This window comes from Lagopus leucura, unplaced genomic scaffold (genome assembly GCF_019238085.1).
Source record: "Lagopus leucura isolate 7727_CA_CO unplaced genomic scaffold, USGS_WTPT01 Super-Scaffold_73, whole genome shotgun sequence".
Classification (NCBI taxonomy): domain Eukaryota; kingdom Metazoa; phylum Chordata; class Aves; order Galliformes; family Phasianidae; genus Lagopus; species Lagopus leucura.
This window is the reverse complement of record NW_024962252.1, coordinates 63,446,434-63,468,625: the sequence shown is the minus strand read 5'-3', so window position 1 is coordinate 63,468,625 and position 22,192 is coordinate 63,446,434. Positions and strand designations below refer to the sequence as shown.

Here is a 22,192-nt window from a genome sequence, read left to right as displayed (position 1 = left end):
GTGTAAGCTTACTCTCCCTGTGTGCTGGAGGTAGGAGACTAGTTGTCACCTTTCAGAAGGTTTGAATGAAGTCTAAATGGAATCTTCTATCAAGAAAATAGAACACTGATTAATATTTATGGTTGGAAAAATAAAATTGCCCTGTCAAACTGCAGTAAACAGAAGAAAACACCTTGTATTTAGGGATTGTATTTGAGAATTCAAATGAGGGTTCTCCATCTTAAATGCCTTTTGACACCTCTGAGCTGGCAGGTAATACTAGAAAGCAATTAGGCTTCTGGGAGTAGTACCTTTGTAATCTAATCCAGTGATAAATGCAGAAGTCTGTCTCATGTCTCTGTAGAGCCTTAGGCTTTTTCTGTGGGTGCTTTTCCTAGTAAGCTGCTTAATGTAAGTATCTGAACTGTCCAGCAATTTCTGCATTTCTTCTGACTAAAACTTAATTGTTTCCTTTGCCTTATTTCCAAATATATATCAAAGTTTCTCATCTGTTGAAACTTCCAGGCTGGAATGTCAGGTCATGCTTTTTTGCCTATTTGTATGCATGGCTTTTCTGTTTGCCTATCACTATGCTCACAGTCAGATATTTACACCATTTTTATAAGGAACGTTACAACTTTTTTTTCTTCATGTTTAAATAAAATATATTTTAAATATATAATTTTCAAGAGAATCCCTGACTGTACATAACTGAATGCTGAGAGATTATAATGCTAAACTACTCAAGGTAAGGGTGGTTGTCTTAGTTGAGGTGGGTCCCGTAGAGTACTGTCCAATTCCTGTCTGGAATAGGACTACCATAACCTTAGTTAATTTTAAGTTACATTTTTATATATGAAAAAGTCTACACTGTTTTACTTGTATTTATATTAAATATAGATATGCTATGGATTAGTGTGATCCTCAGTTGCATGCATCACTCTCCTCATCCAGACTGAAATACAGTGAAATATTTCATAGCAATAATTACAGAATGCTCTAACAAGAGGCTTATTCCTGTACAGAATGACTTCAAATGAATAGAAGCCATTAAAAAAAATAGTCTGGTATAATAGGCTGTGATTACAGAATGAGCAGAAATGTCAGAGTTGTATCTCTTGTTAGATTGCACATTTTATTTACAACTTATCATCCAGCAGCTATTTTAAGATCTGACAGTAATCAAGCTGAAAAATTGGGAATCAAGTCAGTGCACAGATGTTCTCTCTGTACGGCCCTCCAAGAGGTTGTTGGATGAATGGGTGCAAAATACTCTTTTGACTGGATTTGATTTCTTGCATAGAGAGCTACAATATGCTCCTATGCTGCAGGAAGAGGGACCTGTTTGATTTCAATTTGCTATTTCTACCCAGCAGATGTATGACGTTGTTTTAATTAAAAGAGATCTTGAAATAGGAAACACCTATGTTTACTGCCACGCTCACATTATTTAAACCTTGCCTTTGGAAGTCCAAATTTTAAGATAAAAATAGGGGGTTAGAAAGTGATACTGAGTGCTCTGCCCTGGTTGCCTGGTGAGAAATATTTCTACAAAATGTACTTCTTAACATTTGTGCTCCTCGTCAAGAAAATTAGCAACACTGAAATGCCAAAGCACTTTACCTGTGGAGCTGTGGGGCGCATCAGCTGTATTTTCCCTCCTGGTCATCACAGTGAGACCTTGGATACCAGTTTGTCTCTGTCTTATACTGACCTATGAGTTAGCAAACAATCGTTAGATACGCTTTGTAGTGGGCTAATGAGGAGCATAAAGAAGGTTGCAAAAAAAAATAATCATGGGAAGAGCTCAGTTGCTCCTTTCAGTGGCTGCAAGCCATTGGAGCTTGGCTTAACTAGATTGCAAATCAAACCCTTTGTTTTTTGAGTGAGCCTGAGTGCTGGGATGTTCTTTTTTTGCTTTCCAGTGGAGTTGACTTCTGTGTAGTGGGTTGTTTTTTTTTTTTAATGATTACAATTTGTTACCAAAACAGCCTTACTGCTGGTATCAGTGACAAGTTGGGAAGAGAGAAGGGAGAGCAAGAGATGGAAAGGAAACGTTTTATTAAGGATAATAACGTTTTATTATCCAAACCTCAGTTTTAGCATCAAGTTTATGTTTGATTGGGATTTTTGCTACTTGGAAGGGGCTTGACTCTCTCACTGAGATAATCTTGAGAAAGAAAATGTTACACCTTGAATGCAGTTTGTGTTTTGTATGATATGGTGCACACCATAATGGTGTTGGACTCTGACAACTGCTCTCAGAATTATATTAAGGTTTTAATTTGTCTTTTTCTATTGAAAATTGTAGGAGCTATAAAAGAATATGATGCTGTATTTGTGTAATTGGCAAGGGTGGAAGAAAAGTGAAGCATCAGAGAAAGCAAAGTGAGATGGTATGGAGAAGCAGCTGCAGGGCAAATTTACCTATAAGGTAATGAGGGTCCCAATTTCTCCTATCTGGACCTAAACTTCTTATTAGTCAGGCTGACCTGGATGGGAACACATGGAAACTGTGTTCAGGGAAGAGGAAAAAACAAAAGAAATCTCCATTTCCTTCTTCCAGAGTAATATTGCTTACAGCACAGTTGAATGTGTTTCAGGGGCAGTGCATTTGTAAATTAAGATAAGATATAACTGTCCTGTATGCTACAGCATAAGCTCTGACATCTTCAGCAATGGTATCTGTGCCAAGACCTCAGCTTCTTTCTGGATGTGACCTCGGAGAAAAGCATTCAGTTCAGATATAAATGACTGAATACAATTTTCAAAAGAGTTTAGGACAGTATTTAAAGATAAAATTTAGGCAGTTAAGCATCATGGGAAATCAATGATTTTGAGAATTAGGAAATCTCCTTCTCCAGCTGATCTAATTCTTTTTTTCTTTGTCAGCTATTCCAGTAGAAGATTGTTTTAATGACTAATTGTTTCCAAGCTGAAATTCTAGCTTCAACTCCCAGCCATTTTGTCTGCTAATTAAGTTTCATCTCTCAGAATATTCTTTGTTGTATCAGAGCTTCTGGAATCTGATCCCATCATCTCTTAGCTCTTCCCCTTACAGGCTGAGCCCAGCAGCAAACAGGCTTCGCAGATCATCAGGTTTTCCTCCATCTGGGCAGATGGAGGGATGATGAGGTATAACTGTCCTCCTGCTCTGGCAGAAGCAGAATTAGGTCCTTACTGTTGTTACCTGTCAGATGTCCATCGATGCTGACCACGCGTGTCATATTTTGGAATTGAAATTGGTAATAGAGACAGACAGGCCTTAGTGTGCTCTGAGAAGCTCTGAATCAATGATACCAAGGGGATGGCAGATCTTCCTTGACTTCCAGCAAATCCAGCACAGCGGGATATATCAGTGTTCAGGCAATAAGGCAGGTTTGTGTGTACATGTGCAAGCAATAAACAAAACATTGCTGGATGTCCAGGAGCAGTGTTTGCAACTCAGATTACTGATCTGAACTGGTGCTTCTCAGGGCTGTCAGTTTGCATCCCCCAAAATTATTCTTGTCTACCTGCAACCTATGACATATTGTGGTTCCTGCTTTTCTGAACAAGATTATGTGCTGGAATAGATTAAAAAATATGTTCATACAACATGTTGGTAAACCTGTAAAGGTGTGAGGAAAAGACATCAAAAGGCAGTCTCTAAGTCAGAGATTGATGGGAGCTTGGAGAGCAAGTGGAGGAAATAGTAATATTAATCTCATTCCTTTGATCCTTCCTTAAGCACTTGCTGTTGTTGAAGTCTGGATGCTGAGTTAGATCATCATCTGATCCCCGCTGGCTAACGGTTTCCAGCTGAAACACATTGGGTGGCTCATATCACAGGTGGACAAATATGTGGATGCACAGAGAACAGCACGTGAGTGCATCTCTAGGAATGGGCAGGGTGGCTGTGCTGATCGAGCATAGGAGTGAGAGCTGAGCAGCTGGTGTATGATGTGTTCTGTAGAGAGTCCCATCTCCAGCTCTCGTTTCCAATTAGCTTTCTTTTGCTACAGTTTACCTGCAAAGTCACCTGTATAACATCATGCATAAAATGTGAACAAAGGGGTGGACGATTTTGATATTACAATGGCATACAGCTGCAGCAAGTTATTTAAATTTAAGGCTTTCATCTGGAAAGATGAAAAAATGAGCATAGAATAGGTCAGGAAAATAACTTCTGATATTATTATTAATAGAAATCTAACGCCTTTAGGGATCAAATGCCACATGCTACTTAAAGAATTTTCTGCCTATCTAACATAACTGCAGATATAGGAGGGAAAAAAGCCAGCATTTTCAATAGCATCTTGGGCAGACACAACATCTTTGACATTCTGGTGTCTCCTCATTGCACAGTCCCAAAGGATAGGCTTCTAAAGAAAACAAATTTTCATAGACTACTGAAAACATGCCATGGAATTTTCCACTAGCATGAATGCAATGATCTTTGCTATGCATCTGAATTTGGACTTTTATCAGCAGTGCTTGGAGAGAGGCTTGTATGAATTTCTCAATATCCTCACCCGGCACAAAGAGGTGTCTTTTGTTGAAGATATGTTAGTGGTAGGATAGGATGAGATGTAATGGCCTTGAACTGTGACACAGGAAGTTCAGGTTGGATATTAGGGAAAATTTCTCCTCAGAAAGAGTGGTGAGGCATGGGAATGGGTTGCCAAGGGAGGTGGTGGGGGTTACCATCCCTGGTCATGTTCAAGAGCCGTGTGGATGCAACACTGAGGGACATCATTTAGTTGGCATGGTGGGGGTGGGCTGATGGTTGGACTAGATGATCTTAGTGGTCTTTTCCAAACTTAACGATTCTGTGATTCTATGATGTGTTACCTTGGGCTCCATCAGAAAATAAAAGGTGATAAAAAGCAGTGACTTGTTAACCAGAGAACTGGTTGCACTGAGAGATGTGGTGGGACCCAACCCCACCATTTTTGTTAGTGCCAATGCTATACTTGTTTTGTGACCCATTTCGTGTGGATGATGAGGTGCTCTGCTTGTGCCACACAGGACTGAGCCTGGCAGAAGTGAGCAGCTCTCTCAAAGCAACAACCACAGAGTGACTTTCCTGACAGAGAAAAAAGCAACCATTTTAAGATACTCTTCTTCCTCACAGAGTTATTTACATCTGGCAAAATTAGAGGTCATTTCACAGGGTGACACAGAGGATGTGTCCAAGCCCAAGTAAAGCTGACTGCTGGGCCCCCCTGAGGCAGCTCGCAGTGCTCTGACTGTGTTTGAACCTTTGGCCTCTCTCACAGGGAAGACTCTGGTGTGCTCAGGCAGCTCAGGTCTCTGAGTCAGCACTTGGAGCACGAGCTTCCTGAGGAAAGCCAGAGATGGCAGCAGGACAAGTTCCCTGCTGATTCCAGTGTTCCGGTTTCCTCTTCTTGGCAGAACAGAATTTGATTTTTCTCACCACTATTATGGGCTGTGAAGAACAGCTCTTAAATTAGCCCTGAGGAGGTGGAAAGGTAGAAGTGAGCTCACCGCGGGGAGTTGGGTTTGACGCATGCACCAGGCACACATTCTACCTGACCCAACTGATCAGCTGTGCTGCATGCAAGTTTCTCTTTTCGGTTTGTTTTTGTTTTAATCAATTTCTGGCCACTGTGCCAAATGCTTGTCCTGCATCTTTCCAGCTGCTGCTGTGCAGTTAGTGGCAATCCTTGGCCAGATCCCAGCTCAGGTGGCACAGCTCCATTTTGGGAACACCCCATAGACCTCAAAGCCTGTATGAGGGCATGCAGCAGCCAGCACTTGCCAAATGTCTCCTGGGGAGCCAGACAGGGCTGATGAGCTGGGCCCGTGTGCAGACAAGGGGAGTCTCTCCAGGGGGAGACTGAGCTTTCCTCAGCACCCAGCACTGCAGAGCTTTGGTGTTGCTCTAGAGGGAGAGATGCCCTCTGGGGTGCTTCAGCCTTTGTGCAGAGCCACACAGCACAGCCACAGCAGCAAATCAGTGCTGGTTTTTGTTAACGAAATGAGAAACTGGGTTAAGTACCCCAGGCGATGCAATCCCAGGGGCTGCTGTGAGGCTGTCATTGCCAGAGAGGCTGTCAGCTGCAAAAGGGCAATGCTGCCTTGCAACAACAAACCTAACAGCACTATAAATAACTCCTTGTTACTAGAAAATAAATGGCAAGATTAAAAATTGTTTTTCTGCCCTAGTTTTCTTCCTTTGGGGCAGCAACAAAGCAATTTGGCTTTTTTCAGGGACCAAAAGCAGCAAAGGGACTGGGCAATAGGCAGGGCGAGCATGTAGGGGAGGAAGGAGTTGCAGGAGCAATAGAAAGCTGGTGCTGGCTCCTGTTGGGTCCACTCCGGTGCCTACAGGGTGCACATGCTTCTTCCAGGTCAGGGATTAGGGCATGTGTATTTTATGCATTGGGAAAGTAGCTTCTAAAACCACTGTAGTGCACAATGCCTTGAAATTGACTGCTGTCACCACAGGTGTGTGCTGCTGAATATGCGTGACACGTATCTGCCTGGTAGCTGCTTACTGCGCTAGCCCTGACCCCTGAAGGGAATACAGGGGTTTAGTGACTGGTTTGAGTCCAACTGAAGTGCCTTTCAGATGCATCAGAGCCCAGCTCCTGGCTACAGCAACACATTTTCTTGATTAAAAGTGCTGGAGCCTCTCATATTTTAATCTGTTTGTTGAACCTGACTTGCAGTATTTAATAGCTTTGGTTGTGGGTCACCATCTGTATTTGGTTTAATAAATGCTTGATGTTATCTGTTGTCCTCAAGGACAAGTAACTGTGGATTTCTGCAATGAGTGACATTTTTGAAACTGCTTTTCTGAGCAGTGCTCCATCTGCCCTACATTAATTGTAGAATCGTAGATTTGGGATGTCTGTCTCCAGTGCAGAAACGTTATTGGACCAGCTGGTGAGTTTTTGGGCACAGCAATGGAGATGCATCGGGCACAATGAGAAGTGAAACAGCAGTCGAAAACAGAGGAAAGCTGACACCAACAGAATTACCTTTTTTTCTTGCAAGTGTTGGGTGGAGGCTTCTATGGTTGGGTGGGAATACAGTTGCTCATGTTTGTAGAGAAGCCTCTTCTGCTTAAATGTTGAAGTGACAATACTTGCACATGGACATTAATTTCTGTTTGATTTTATCTCCAGCAGTTTGTGTTAAAAGGCTTTGGGGTATAGACAGACCAGCAGGCAATGCACCTCTCCAGCTTGTGAAATAATTCCACCACGGCTGGCTGCAGATGCTGATCTCACAGCAAATTAAAGGAAGGTCTTCCCCCTCCCTGTATTCCCTCACAGACAGTGTTATTTTGAACTGTCTGGCTGCTGGAAGCTTGACAAGATTTTCTTTTTATTTATTTTAAGTATTGTGTGTCTGTCTAAAAGAGATTAGCGTTTTCCTTTGCTGTTCTTTCCAATGACAATGACATGCTGTGATTCTGCCTCATTCTCCTTGGCCAGTTCCAATCTGAAGGAATATCTAACTCTTCGTTTAAGCTTGAAATCTAGCTCCAAGTTGTGAAAGTACAAATGAGAATATCTTGGCTTGTTGCACCTTGTTGTGTTCACGTCACCACTGATTCCAGCTACATTGGGGCAAGGGCTGTGTAGTGGAAGGAGAGTTTGCCTGCTTAGGGCTGGCTATCCTCCTTCTGGTCTGTGGGCTGTGAATTCCCAGTGAGTCTGAGGATTTTCTTTACCACTCTTCTTGCTTTTGGAATGAAGATGGGATTTGGGGTTTCCAGGCAAAACCTTTAGCAGGAAATGGGTGGTGTCAGCACAAGCACTGTTGGGAAATCGCATTCATTCCTGGGAAGTGGGGATAGTAGAAAAGGGAGAAAAGTCCCTAGAATCCCTAGGGCCAGAGGGTGCACTTGCATGCAAGTGAACTGCAGCATTTGGACAATAGTAGAGGAGTGGTGTAACAAAAGATATGGGGAAAAGGCAGAGGTCACGGAAGGAGAAGAAGAGGAGGGAAAGAAAGATGGTGAAATTAGGGATGCTGAACTGCAGCTGGGGCAAAGCTAGGCAGAAGTGCCTCTGTAAGGGCCCTCCTGCATTGCAGCTGTTTTTTTCATGCTAACCCCAGGGTCCCATGTCCCTGAGCTCCTCGATTCTCATAAACCTTTTCCTTTCTTAAACTCTCGTTGCCAAAGATGAAACTGTTGCTGGCTGTGCATCTGTCCTGTTCTGTAATCAGAGGAAACTGGAACACAGAGGTGGTCTGTGCAGAGCTGGGATGATTTTGCTTTGCAGGGGTCTGATGAGATGCAATTCATTAATGCATGTCAAGTGCTTTTCTGAGCTTTGGATGAAGGTGCTGAAGTGCACAGGCTTGGTGGTGGCTGGGCTATCTGCAGCGCCTTTGACTTGGCACTTCTTTCACTCCGCTCATCTCCAGGGACAGAGAGGCAAGTCAAGCAGGATATTAGAAAGTACTGCAAAATGGAATGTTAAGTTTGGCTTAATTAAGAAAGACTACATTGCTGGAATTACTAATTGCAAATTCCTCTGAGAATAATTTAATGGGAGATTGAGTTACTGCAAGGCCTTGGCCTGATCTGAATGGATGCCATTGTTCTAAGTGAGAGTGCTGAGGTTACACATGTATGTGTCTCAGTGTTAATCAGATCCTGGGTTTCATAATTTCACAAATTAAATTCCTTGTTTCATTCAATTAGTGTGCTAAAGATGACTCGTGCTGCTGCTCGCAGCTCCAATGACGAAGCCTGATTACACACAGCATTAGCTCAGGTCATGGTGCATCCAGGGACTGGTGAGCAGAGCGCTGGGAGCTGTTCTACCACAACAGAGAATTTAAAGAAATTCCCCCTTGGCTCATCACAGCTAAATGTGTTGGCCGGTGTGTGGCAGGGGCCTGTGGTCTCTTTTGGTCAGCTCTGGCTCAGAGTGTCTGTGGAGTGACATACCTGTGGTACCAGGATGGCATGCTCAGGCTGCTCCTTCAGCCACCTGTCTGCTGGTATGTTGCAGAGCTCAGAGCTGCTGAGCGTGCCAGACTCTCCTCTCCTTCCCTTATTGATAGTAGGGGAGCAACTTGAGAAAAACAGCCATGTAATTGGGTCCATGGTGATGTTAAGTAGCTAAGGTCAAGGGATGCACTGCTGGTTGCTTTTGGTCATGTTCTACATTCACCAAAAAACTGTTTTTTTCTTTGGACAATTTAGATGCTAACTAAACTTCTTCCCATGGAAAATACTGGTTGCTAGGAAGAAATACATCGTGAGCAAGGTAAAGGTACAGCAGGCACCTGACACATCCCAGCAAGAGGTTAGTGCTGAGCCACACACACTATACAGCCTGGTCCTTGGAGGGACACAGGCACATGGCATGGGGAAAATCTCTCCTTTATTTGCTGGCAAAGAGATACTGTAGCCTCACTTAAGTTTTCTCTTGTGAGGTTTCCACTTCCTTTCTGGATTAGGGTTTCAACCATGCGATATGTGTTTAGCTTCTTCTGCCAATGCCACGCGCTTGGTGTGTGGGTGATGGTTCCAATACGTACTGCTGGTGGTGCAGATAAAGCTCGGCAAGGCAGGGTCAGAGCAGCAAGGACAAAGAGCCATCACTCTTCAGCAGAGATGTCTGGAGCCCCTGTCCCTGTGATCAGCTTGAGGGGCAGCAGGAGGCACTGACCAGGGTGTTGGGGGCAGCAGGGCCCTTCCCTTTCTGTGTGCAACCTGTGCTGGAGACCTGGGGCTCTGTCTGCACTCAGTTCTTTCAGAAGAATATGTATACTCAGTGGCCAGGTAAAGGCATCAGGTTTTTGGCCTATAGTAGTCTGAGAGTGAGAATGTGTAATTTATCTGTGGGTATTTTCTCCACATCCTTTCACCTAAACAACATACCGAAGCTATTCTAGAAAAGAACGAGGCAGAAAAGCAACCGGTAATATATCTGACTGTATTTCAAAGTTGCTGATTGTAAACAAACATCGTTGAAGAAATAAATTCACATGACAAGATATCAGAGTGATACTATAAATCCATTTTGTTATTGTTGCCACACTTCACATTTTTGGAACTCAGAATTTAGCTCATGGTGTACAAAACTTGTAAAAATTTATTGCAAGCGTGCCTTTGTGTAGAACAAATCCAGTGTCACAAAAGTAGTTCCCTGTCCCATGCAGAAACACAGCTGTGGATCGCTCTGTGAAGAGGTCACACACATGCATTTCCCCAAAAGACGTGGCTGTTAGAAAACTGCTCGGAGAAATAAAAAAGAAAAGAAAGCAGTTGCAGTGTATGCTTTACCTGTGGGATTTACATTTTCAACAGAAATCTCTGGAATTTTTAAGAAGGTGGAACTCTGCAACAGAATTGCAATTGCTGATGTAAGCGCAGCCCAATGGAGCTGTTCTGAAAGCACTCTGACAGCTTTGTGTTTGGTGCAGTTGCTGCATTAAATGGAATGTCACTTTAACATTTTATATATAAACTAGAAGGAGATGCAGATGGGGAGATTCCTTTTCCATAATCCCCATCACTGCCATCTCTCCCATGGTACTCCCTCGGCTTCCCTTCCTCACACTCCCTGCTCTGTGATTACCAAAGTGCACAGTGTAAGCAAAAGCATGGAGCGAAGCTAGCAGTGGAGCGGCTGTATTGAACGTCAGCCTTTTCTTTTGGACTCAAGGCAGCAGGGGAAGGGGAGTGCACATGCTGGCAGGTAAGTTAGAAGGGATCATCTGGCTCCTTTCTTCTGCATGCCCAGCCTCTTCTGTTCCCTCTGCCACTTCATTGCACCACTTAGCCACACCTGTGGCAAAAATCTTTGTTTTGCTGTCCCTGATCTCTCTTCAAAACACGGGATAAAATTATTTTTAATTTCTGCACTGAAATGCCAGGCAAATATTTGGCTTATAAACAGAGGAAAAATCCAGGCTGCAAAAGTAAGTGTGAGACCTTCAATTTGGTTTCCATCAAATGAGTAACTTGGTTTCACAGAGAGATGCAAATAGTTCAGCACGTTTTGCACACACCTTGGCACAAATTAATTGAAGAAAAAGGACTACAGCATGACTTTGACACTGAGTGGATTGAGGCTCTGGACAGATGAACCTAGTGTACTGGGCTCTTTTTCATTGTTTCCAGGCTTTTTTGGTAACTACTGAAATTGAGTGCTCTGTTTGAAATCCAGAGCATTCTGTAAATACTTGAAGCGTTTGCAGGCTTTTTGATTCTAATGAACAGAGGTGTATGGGCACTCATCTTGCCTCTCTTTGCTTATCCAATTGGATCCTGAATGTCCCAGCCCTACAGCATGATGCCATGCTCCTTTCCCACTAGGTTCTCCATCCAGATTCCCCAAGCATTCCAGAATTGTTACAGTTACATCAAATGAGCACTTTTGCAGAGTAATGTTTTCACGGATAGAATTTTTGCACTACACATTGTGTGGACCACTTTGACATCTAATGCTAGCAGTCGTTACTTCAGAAGAGTGATACAAAAGGGATTTACCACGTAAGGTCTTTCTGTGATACCTAACAGCTGCTTACCAGCCCGCTCAGTCTGGTAAGTGTGAAGGGTTTAAATAAAAGGGGAAAGAAAAAAAAAAAAAAAAAAGGAGAAAAAGGAAAAAGAAAACCAAACCATTGATAACAAAAACATAACATAACCCCTTGGACAGTGCTAAGAGCTTTCACAGCCATTCCAATGGGAACAGTGGGTAGGTGATGCCAATATCTCTTCGGCCCATATGAAACTTGGTGGGGCAGCACTGATGGGGCAAAACAGGAACACCTTCACAGTGACTGCAATTAGTAAAGGCTTCAGAAACAATACCCTGTTGCATCTGTGACTTTCAAAATATCAGGAAGGATCAGTGAAGTAATAATACAAAAGTAAATGGAAAGGTCAACTCTGTTGTTGTCACCTCTTCCAGACTGACTAGGACCTGGTGGGGTGATCAGCATGAGCTCCAAAGGCATTGTTAGCCAGGGAAGCTCTTCAGGGCTAAATTTTGGAAGAATGAGAATTTTTGTACAGAAGCGTGGATATTCTCAGCTGTTCCCCAACAGTGAGATGACCACAAAAGGGCCATTCCAGGTCGAGTTCATAATGCTTGTGGAAGGAAAGGTTGGTTTGGAAAGAGCCTTTACAAGAAGAAACATACACCAAGTAGCGCTGGCAATAGTTTACATCTAAGCAAGTGCTGAGCTCTGTGCAAAATAGCCTAGTTAATGAAGACCAAATACATAAATGTTTCAAAGCTGAAGTTTCTCACCTTCCAAAACATCGCTAGGTTTTTTTTTTTTTTTTTTTTTTTCACTTGCTTGTATTTCTCAACCAGACTGAGATGTATTCTTGTTTTACAGACAATCTCACACCAGTCACAGTAATCAGAAATTGCTGTGGCACATTCCACAGCAGGGATGAATGGAAGACTTCATACTTTCCTCAAGACAGCCTTAGTAATTATTTCTCTGAATTTTGCACTGATGACTAGTCTACAGCAGAGCTTTGGATTCTCTGTTTATATCCCTGCTCTGTGCTCCCCTGGCAGGCTGGGCTGCTCTGTTTTATTCAGCTTTCTCTTACCTTTAGCGCAGCTTGGTTTTGACTCATATGGGCCTGTATGTGCAAAGAATCCATGCTGTGCTCCCACAGCCCTTGCTGCAGAGCAGGATGACGTCCATCCTGCTCCCAGTTTTAGTTTGGAAAAGCACAGCTGACAAAGAACAAAGTTGCTGAAAACACAGAACATGGACTTAATCAGCAAGAATGCAAGCCCCATTTTACAGTTTTATCATGCCTTTATCTCTGCTGTGCCTCACTGATTATGAAGGGGAAAGCTCCTATGTGAAAGGATAATGGTATCTGACGACTACCACTGTCGTAAGAGCACTTTCCAAGAGGTAGACACACAGAGCTATCAGTGCAGCATAAACCTCTGCTCATCACTGAAATCAGATGCAGGACTAGCGGATGCTAAGACATGCAAGACACAAAGCCAGTGGAAAGTTCTTTAACTACCCACAGCTCAAGGCAGCCTACTAAATACTAGAAGGAAAAAAAAAAACAACAATCCTTCAGCAAAAATAAAAAGCCACAGCCACAGAAGCACAGCTGAAGGTGACAAAAGAGTTTGGAGTTGCTCTCCTTCATGCCAGTCTGGAAATGGGTAAATGTATTTTTCTGAAGAAAGCAAAGTTGTACCTATTAGTGGCACTGGGATGTCACTGTAAATGAAGAAGAGCTGGGGCCAGAGAAAAGAAATAATAAACAGAGAAGAGGTGTCTTTAAATTGTGCCCTAGTGTTGAGTGCACAAATGGGCTGAAGTAAAAAATGGCAGAGTTTCTGCAAGCCCTTGGAGCATTTTTCAGCTAAGACAACAGCAGTGGAAACCATTTCACAGTGGCTTCTGAGCTCTTGTCATATTGTTATATTATGCACTAGGAAAGAAATGCTTTCCATGAATGGATCATGGCAGGACAGACATTTCTTGAAAGAAGCACTGTGCATAGAAGATGGTCAGTATGTCTCACTGATGGTCTTGGTTCTCTGGAACAGAGTTTGCATACCATAGTTAAATCATTTTCAGAAGTACAGATGAATTAAAATTCAGTTCAGCAGGAGAGACATGAGTCTTTCTGATCCCATGTTTACTTCAGCTTCAAACTCTCTTTCCCAGAAAAATGTACAGAAGTTTCTCTGTGACCTGGTTGGCATTTCTACTGCCTTTTAGCCACTGCGGAGCTTTAAGATCTCCTACCCAGATTGTCTCAAGGATACAAAACAAAACAAAACAAAAGATAGGAAAACTTTGTGTCATCTCACAAGCCATTGCACAATTAACATACACGTGCACAGTACAACTAGCATCCTTGCACTACTTTGAGACTAAATCTTTTTTTTTTTTTTTCCCCTTTACCTAAGGAGAAGCTTTAGTGTTACAGGCAGGTGGGAGAACCAAATCTGAGTCAGCCAATTTGCAGTAAAGGAAATGCTACAGAATCTGAGCGGCAGATTAATGAACTTTTGCTTTTTAATCTCATTCTATTTCTTCCTTGATTACTTTGCTGGGTTTTTTGTTTTGTTTTTGGTTTGGGTTTTTTTGTTTTTTTTTTTTTCATTGTAACTTAGAGAAAGTGCAAGATGCTTTTTCAACAAGGAAAAATCATAACTTTCCTCAACCCTATCCACTCCAAGTCAACAGATGGAGAAGATAAGGTGGAACAGTTATCTGTGGATATAAACTATGCTTTGGTGGGTTCTGCTTGTTGGCTTTCAGAGCCAAAATTCAGGCATTTTGTACATACAAATATATATAAATATTTTTGCTTACTTATGGAATGTTTGAGCATGCTTAGGGCACCTGTTCAAAATGATGAAGGATGGTTAAGGCTAAGAAAATGAAATTCATTGCAAAGCTATAATTTTGTTTAAATTTTTCTCCTTTGCAAAAGGAGACTAAAGCATCTTCCCTGTAATAGTCAGCCACTGTGTAATCCCCCATCAACACCAATTCTAGGGAAAACTACTCAGGACCCAGTCCCTGAGGCAAAAAGCTAGGACCTCGTCATTTTAGCTCAAGTAATTCCCATAATTAACAACATAAGTTAGTAGAAAAACTCAATGTTCTAAAACCTTGGACCTACTGACACCTGAAAAAGAAAAGGCATTTTCTAAATGGGAAGGCATAGATCCAGGCCTTCAAGCGTACACAGTAATGATGTAACAATTTGCAAAGGGCTCCAGCTCCAGCTGAAGGGGCTACAACACAGCTGGAGAGTGCTGTGCTTGCTCCTCAGACATGCAAAGCAGCTCCTAGGAAGCCCTGCAAGCCTCTCCATTGCTGCTGGGGGCGTCAGCATCTTGCAAATGCTCTGGTTAAGCAGGGGAATGGGCTCCCAGCAGCTGCTGTTCATGCAACGTTTGACCTGCAGAGTTCCTGCCACACCTATCCTTACTAGCCTGACTCTGACTGCCATATAAACTTACAGGGCATAATGAAGTTGTCACTAATCATCCTGTAACAATGAAAGCCAGCACTGCCTGAGCAGAGATCTCAGAACAATAACACCATTTGCCTTCAGGTATCTCTGGAGTTTCTTAAGAAATGGAAACTGACGGCTGGACGTTTGTATCCCCCTCCACTTAGGATATTTAGAAGACTGGTAAGATCCAGCCACACCACACATTCAGTCTGCAGAAGGATCATCTCCATTCCCTGCTGGGACAAGGAGATTTGAATTCATCTTCAGGGCCCTCCACAGTCCAGCACTGCCAAGGACTTACAGTGGTACAAACCCTCCCATTCCTCTTGAGGCTTTGAGACCTCCAGTGCACATGGTTGTAACCTTTGCTATTCTCTTTTCCAGGATGGAGACGCTGTGGACTGAGAAAATGAGCACTTAAGAAACCTGTAGGTTGTCACTCATCTTGTGGCTGGCAGGCAGAGCAGGACAGGTGGGGCAGTCTCCAGGTGGTACTGCAAGCAGAACCACTGAAGTGTTGGCTGTCCCTTTACTTTCCCTGCAACCGGGTGAGATCTGCCTAAGCTTACTCCAAAAACCAAAACGTTGGTGGAAACAGACAGCTGTCAGTGCAAGGATTCTCTTTGAGCCAGAGAGTCATTTACCAGCCCCTGCTGATTTACACAATACGCATTTGCAGTGCCTTGGCATATCTGATGGTCATAGCAATGGAATTCAGGCAGTTCTGAAATTCATGTTCACGACCCTTCATATAAACTAGTGAGGTTTACATTGATCTCTCAATCAATCAATCACTCCATCACTCTTGAATCAGCCCAAGTTGTTCTTTGATAAAATTTCTCAGGAAATGCTAAGCTTGGGGACCAAAAATCAGTTGGTCCTTCTAGCAACGCGGTTTATGCCTTGTAAGTTAATACAACTCTGACTGTTTTCATCACTGTTAACCTTTAGAATACAGACAGTTTTTTGGTGATTGAGTTGTGGACTGAAATCAATAATGCGTAGAGGGCAGGGCAGTATTTCACCTCCATATTCTCTCCTGGTTCAACCATACTTCCCTCGCTCTCCACTGCTTCCTAAAGCTTTAATGCCTTCAGATTCCACCAATGCCAAACTGTAGTTGCTCAGCCACAGGCCCCAGCACATGACAATGCTTGTCCTCTACAGTGTGACTCGGGTGAACTCTTTAGGCTTGCTCTGTTTTAGTGATGCTTAACTTCTGGCTGCAACTGGACTTCTTTCTTTTTGCAAAACACAATGCTATGTTATTTTGATAAACAAGTAATCTGCTTAATTACAGCTACTGCAACAAACCCTGTGTTCTAGTGAGAAGAATTCCTACAGAACATCCTGCAGTGATAATGTGAAACACACAGCTATTAGTGAATTATTTTCTTCCTGCCAACTGTGTGCCAAGTGAAGTTCCAAACTGGACTGAAAAGTCTCGACGCTTATAAAAGGAAATTAAACAAACTGTTTTTGTTATCCACTTAACAGTCCGTTATGTTAGACTTTAAAGCAACATACAAGATGGCTGAAATCAAGAAAAAATATGATTGTTATGCTCTTATTTCTGATCTGTATACCAACAGATTTTAACTGCCATGGCAGTTAAGATGTGAGGCAGTATTAATCCACTCACTGTTCATGTATAAAATGTTTCATCTTGGTTTAAAAAAAAAAAAAAAAAATCAGTGTCATGCTTTTCCATTTTAAATTTACTCATGTATTTGGTTTCTTCTAATCTTGCTGTGATCTACAGGGGATCAAATTGCCTTATGCTTTAAAAAGAAAAAAAGAAAGAAAAAAGTCTTAATCAGTTCTCAGTTCCTGGCTGCCTGCTTTAAAGGTTTTGTTAGTCAATATGCCTATTTGGGGTTCGTGTCTTGGAACTGCTTCTTCTAGCACACTGTGAGGACAGCAATGGTTCCTACAAGGTGGTTGGCACTCTCAACCACAGTCCATGGTACAGACTTACACTACTTGTCCTAGAATTGAGTAACTCCAAATAAGGTATAGAGTTCTATGCAATGCCCACCTGGGCCTGCTGAGCTATCTCAGCTTGTGGAAAGCACTGAGCCCAAGCATGACTTTACAAGATGACCCTGTTTAATGAATGGCATTGAGAGACAACTAATTTAAGTCCATTTCCAGTGTACAGATACCCACAGGGCATTCACATATGCAATTCTGTGTCAGCGTTTCTTGTGGCACTTTCTGCAGAACATGTTTACATCCAGCTGCTACTAGGAACAAAGTTTCCACCTCTCTAGTGGCATCACTTGGTGTTTTTGGATAAGGACAGCACTGGTGGCGTCAGAAGCTCCTTGCTTTGCTGTTGCAGGTGTGGTATTTTCTTCTGCTTACCTTCCACCTCCTGCCTATGCCTCCAAGAACGTTACATCAATGGGAAGGTGAGATGTCTTCCAAGCCCAGAAGCTCCTTTACAAGTCTTTCACCAAACTGTGCACGGCTATACCTCGTCACATGGTAGGCCTCTGACATCTTGTAGAGGATGTAGGCATTGTTTATAGCAATGCTGATGGCAAACCAGAATACTTGCTGCCAGGTCTTGTTTGGTTTGTGAGAAATAAAATACCTACAAAGCCAAGAGAAAAGACAACAAACAAACAAATAAACAAACAGTATTCAGCCATCACTTTCATCTGGAAGGCAAGAAATGACCCTAGAAGAAGATTATGCAAAAGGGAAGCAGAACCAGTACTTACTGCCAAGTGCAAGTATGATCTTCAAGAATTCCGTACTTTGCATTTGAAATCATTTACAGTTAGTTGCCTGTTTACTTTTGGAAATTTCTAGCAGTGTCCTTGTTTCAGGAGCCAAAACCTCAGCAGCATTCACCTCTGCACATAGCATCATAAAAACCTGATGCTATACTCCTAGAGCTTGCCTGTGACAAACACCCAAATGCTGGGAGCCATTGGTCTGAATCCCTTCAGACTGTAACTAAAATAAAAGATTCAGGCCCATTAGGCTACAATTTAGGGAATACTGCTGATGCCTCTCTCAATTATTTCAACTGTAAGAGAAAAATTATTTCTGCTGTTGTCAACAGTATGTGGGAGGATATGGGGGCAGAAACAGAGCATACAGTGCTGGTATGCAGAGCACCTCTTCTCCATAAGGCAGAAGAACTAGGACAGACTGACCACCTTATATTTAGGTTCTGACTAATTCTAGGATTACCAGAATATTCTCTTCAATAATTTTAGTAATCATTTAAATCTACTACCTAATCTCTTTTCACATTGCTTTCCACATACCCAATTCTTGCGACTTTGCTCAGATTAATTTAGAAAATCTCTGTTGCTTTTTCTCCTCAGTTTTCAGTTCATGAAATCATCTGCATCTCACTGCTACACCCACAGCCAAGCTTCTCCACTGCTGTTATACTTGTCTCTGTTTCTCCATTACATTAAGAGCTAGCAATGAGGACATCAAATGGAATCCAGGAGCCCAAATATCTATATTCTGTTCTCACAATCCACCTAGATTGGCTCTGTATTCGCAGCTGAGCATCTTCGGGCTCAAGGTGGCTCAAATATCACCAAGACAGATCATCACCACCTTCTGATAGGAATGGAGACTGAGCTACCCTGAGAGACTTGGGGACCTTTGCTGAATTCTCAACCTAGCCTTGAATTTGATGTGGCCAAGAATAACATCTGCCTCTTGGCTCATCTTTCCAACTCCTCTTACAAATCATTTTCAAGATGCTAAGAACATGAACTCGTAATTTTCTTTTTTGGATTGGTAGGTAGGTAGATAGAGCCAAAGCTAGAATGGCAGGTCTTTGAGATTATTCAAAAGGTGAAAGGAAGCAGTAAAAAATGCAGTGTGCTTAATGATTAGTGCTCATTCATCTCTATACTCCTGCAGAGATTCTCTACAGTGCGTCTAGCAGTGCAGCTCTCACCACTGTGCAGAGCCAGATTCTGATCTTTGATTAGAACAAGAGTTTTGACAGAAATGAATTAAGTGAAAGCAGGACTGGGCTCACAGCTGCAGTTCATGGAGAAGCAATGAAAGAATGAAACTCCCTCACCCCCAACCCCTTCTCACTTACTTGCTGTATTTGTCGTCGTATTTGCAGATATAGCTAAGGTGAGCAGCAAATGCTTCAACCGCCAAGGGGCATGGAATTTCTCCGCTTTTTCTCTTAATTATAACTCCTGCATCAATTAGAAATATAACAGTTTTAAATCCACACAGTAGGTGTAGCCATTGAAAGATACAGTTTGCATACACTGAGCATTATAAAATAAATTTTTGCAAGTTTCTGTCCCAAAACCGGGACGCGGCCCCTCTGTTACCCGGAATGGAGATGCTAATTTGACATTTTTTTTCATTGATAGTACACTGAACAAGGGAAAAAGGAAGATAAATCAATATTTAGTTGGAGGTGAAAAGGTGTTACAGAGACAAATGTTCTCACCACGTTTCAGGCAGAAAAACCACTACCCTAGTCCTACAGTGGCCCCCTACCAATAATGCATTAGTTTCTCTTCTGCTAGTTCACAGTGAGTTGTGGTCAAATCTAGAGCTGTAACTTGATATTTCCTGCTTTGAGTTCTAATAGTCCTAAACAAGTCCCCTGAAATGAGATCCCTTCCTCATATCTCCCCTGAAGAGCAAAAGCAACAGGACTTCCACTCCAGTGGGTGCTACTTGGCAAAAACAAAAACAAAAAAAAACCTAAAAACAAACAAAAAAAAGAGTAGCCTCAGTTTGTTTGGTGTGTCTTTCACTGGCTTCTTCCAACACTACCGCAGTATTTATGAGCCCAATGCTCTTCCAAGAAACTGCCCCAGCTCTTTCCTTTGTTACTCCAGTCTTCCATATCCTTCCCATTCAGCAGGGGTGGCTGTCTGTAGAAGGGAAGGATGAATGAAATAAATCTGTAGTACCTTACTGAGTCTGTTCCCTCATTTCCTCATTTTTGACTTCATATTCCTTCAGCATTTGATTGTCAGGTCCACACGGTATGGACCATCTCTTGCTCCACGGCTACAGATTACTGTCTAGGGATGATCCCTGCTCCCTGCTGGGCACAAGTGTTTTTCTAGAGAAGTAAAGGCTAAGCTGTATTGTTTCTCAGCATTGTTTTTCGGTACAGATATGATCCTGGGCTTCCTCACTTCTTCAACCTTCAAACTCCCATTTCCTTCCTTCTGCCAAGTCTTTTACAGTCATCCCTAAAATGCTCCTCACGTTTTGATTGCAGACTTCACCATTTCATTCCTTCAGCTGGAAGTCTCATTCCATCCATTATCTCTGTCAAGCTCCCTGTGCTGTCCTAGCTGGCAGGCTCTATTTTGAAGCAAGACTTGTGACACATACTAAATGTCATGTTACTGCTGAGCCACGCAGCAATGTATTTGGGGTTTTTAAATCCTGATTTTTCATGAGTCAAGAACAATGTCACCTTTAAAACGCTCAACACTCTTACCTCTTCCCCTCCAGAACAGGGTGCAAATGTCCCCTCTCTTCTCCCACTCATCTTCCCTTGGAGAATTTATATTTCCTTTGCAATTTGCTTTGTATTCACTATCCTTAACAATGCATTGTGATGTCAACTATGTGGGCACCACACACTCTCTCTCACTTTCTATTGTATTCTGTGCAGTGTTCCTCTGTACTGAGAATATTACATAGCTTCATATGCACATTATTCTTACGGCCTTCTCTAGGCTTATTCCATAGCTACAAGGCAACCCCTCGGAGCTGGGTCATTCATAGCTGCAGGTCTCTGTGGCAGGAAGCCCCAAGCAAGCTGACTCACCGGCACCTCAGATGAGTTATTTCCCCTCCTGGTCCTCCCCAGCATCACTGTGCTCAGTCCTTGGCAGCCTTCCAGGGGAGAACACCGCCTGCGCTGCAGCCTGCGCCTGCCTTCTCCTGCCTGCCTGCCGCTCTGGTGCAGGCTGCTGGCATCAGCTTTAGGTTTGGATTGTTTCGCGTTCCAAGTGCTATATGGCTTTTGATCTGGATGTAAATTTGTTACAGTTCTTTATCAGAGCTGCAGATAGGCAGCTTGGCACAAGGACTAATGTTCAAGGGCTTGCCTTCATTCCATCCTAAGTCTCACCATACTTGGACACAACCCCATGATTTCAATCTCAGAAAGAACGTGTGTAAATTTAAAGTTATAATCCTAGAGCTTCCCTGTCCTGAAACATATTTTGTAACATTCCGCATCTTACCCCAGACTTTCCATTTTTGCAATTAGAATTTTTTTCAGGAAACAAAGATGTCAGCAGGCATTCCTCACTCCAGCTCCTCCAGGACTAAGAACCACACTGGGGCTTGCTTATCAAAGCAGTGTACACAAAAGCAATGCTTCCACATCTCCCATCTTTTTTTGGTTCCCACTGTACAATCTTCAAGGCAGGGTGGGCAGAAAAGGCATGGACAGCAAAGAGAAGCTAATGAGAGCTTCCCAGGGGACTGCAACATTTGATACTGGCTGTGTCAGTAGGATGTTATTAGCAGCTGGCTCCTGATCATGCTTCGTTGTTGTCATTACCACTGTCTCCTCTCCAACTGCCTCTCCATGCTCCCATTGTCTCCCTTTAGCTTTCTATCTAGTCCATACTCCTAAGTGTTAAACCCTACATCAACCTTTTACCACCACCAGTCACTGGTGAGACCATGTCACCTGCAGCTTTTTGGTCCTTGTCCTCTGCATGTGTAGCTCAAACGTCATTTTTATCATTAGCTAATGTCTAATATATATATAGTTTCTAAGTAGAACTGGCATCTATGAAAGCTCTTCTCAGAAAGAAGCTACTTCTCCAAAGGATCTTGGGTTCAATAAGTTTTTGCTTAAAGATAATACGCTCAAAAGAAAGCAGCCCTGCCCCCCTAATTGCAAAGAAGCTGATGTTTCCAGCTCTACATGCTGCCAAAGCCATGGGATTTTCACAGTCTCCAGCAGGCTGGGAACACTACACAACACCAGGGACCCTGAGGTTCCCTATTCCTTCCTGAGTTCCTGATCATCCTGCTGTGTGCAAGAGAGGTTGCTGCCTTCTCTGTTTTGCTTTGTTTAAAAATAAAAAAAGTAGAGAGGATTTTTGTTGTTTCTAGAACACAGCCCTGGAGATGTGTGGAAAGCCGGTTCCAGATCTTGAATGGAAAAAAAAATGTGGCCATGTCACCCGGACAGGAAGGTTTGGACCAGCATATCACCTGGTTTATATTAAGGATAACTTTTTACTCTCTGGAAATTGCTTTTGACTT

The 22,192-nt window shown here is 42.7% G+C and overlaps 1 protein-coding gene across 2 annotated transcripts in view; it reads right to left on the bottom strand.

The window, feature by feature from the left end:
* The window catches only part of PGBD5 (piggyBac transposable element derived 5), a 97,280-nt gene that overhangs the window by 15,075 nt on the left and 60,013 nt on the right, over positions 1 to 22,192 (bottom strand). Inside the window, exons 6-7 of one of the 2 annotated variants that reach the window (XM_042875674.1) lie at positions 19,017 to 19,122; positions 17,297 to 17,528 (exon numbers count right to left, since the gene is read on the bottom strand). In XM_042875674.1, coding sequence (XP_042731608.1) covers positions 17,333 to 17,528; positions 19,017 to 19,122 — 302 coding nt within the window. In that variant the 3' untranslated portion in view covers positions 17,297 to 17,332. Of the gene's footprint in view, positions 1 to 14,075; positions 17,529 to 19,016; positions 19,123 to 22,192 lie in introns of those variants that run through there. The other variant, XM_042875664.1, reaches the window with a different exon arrangement.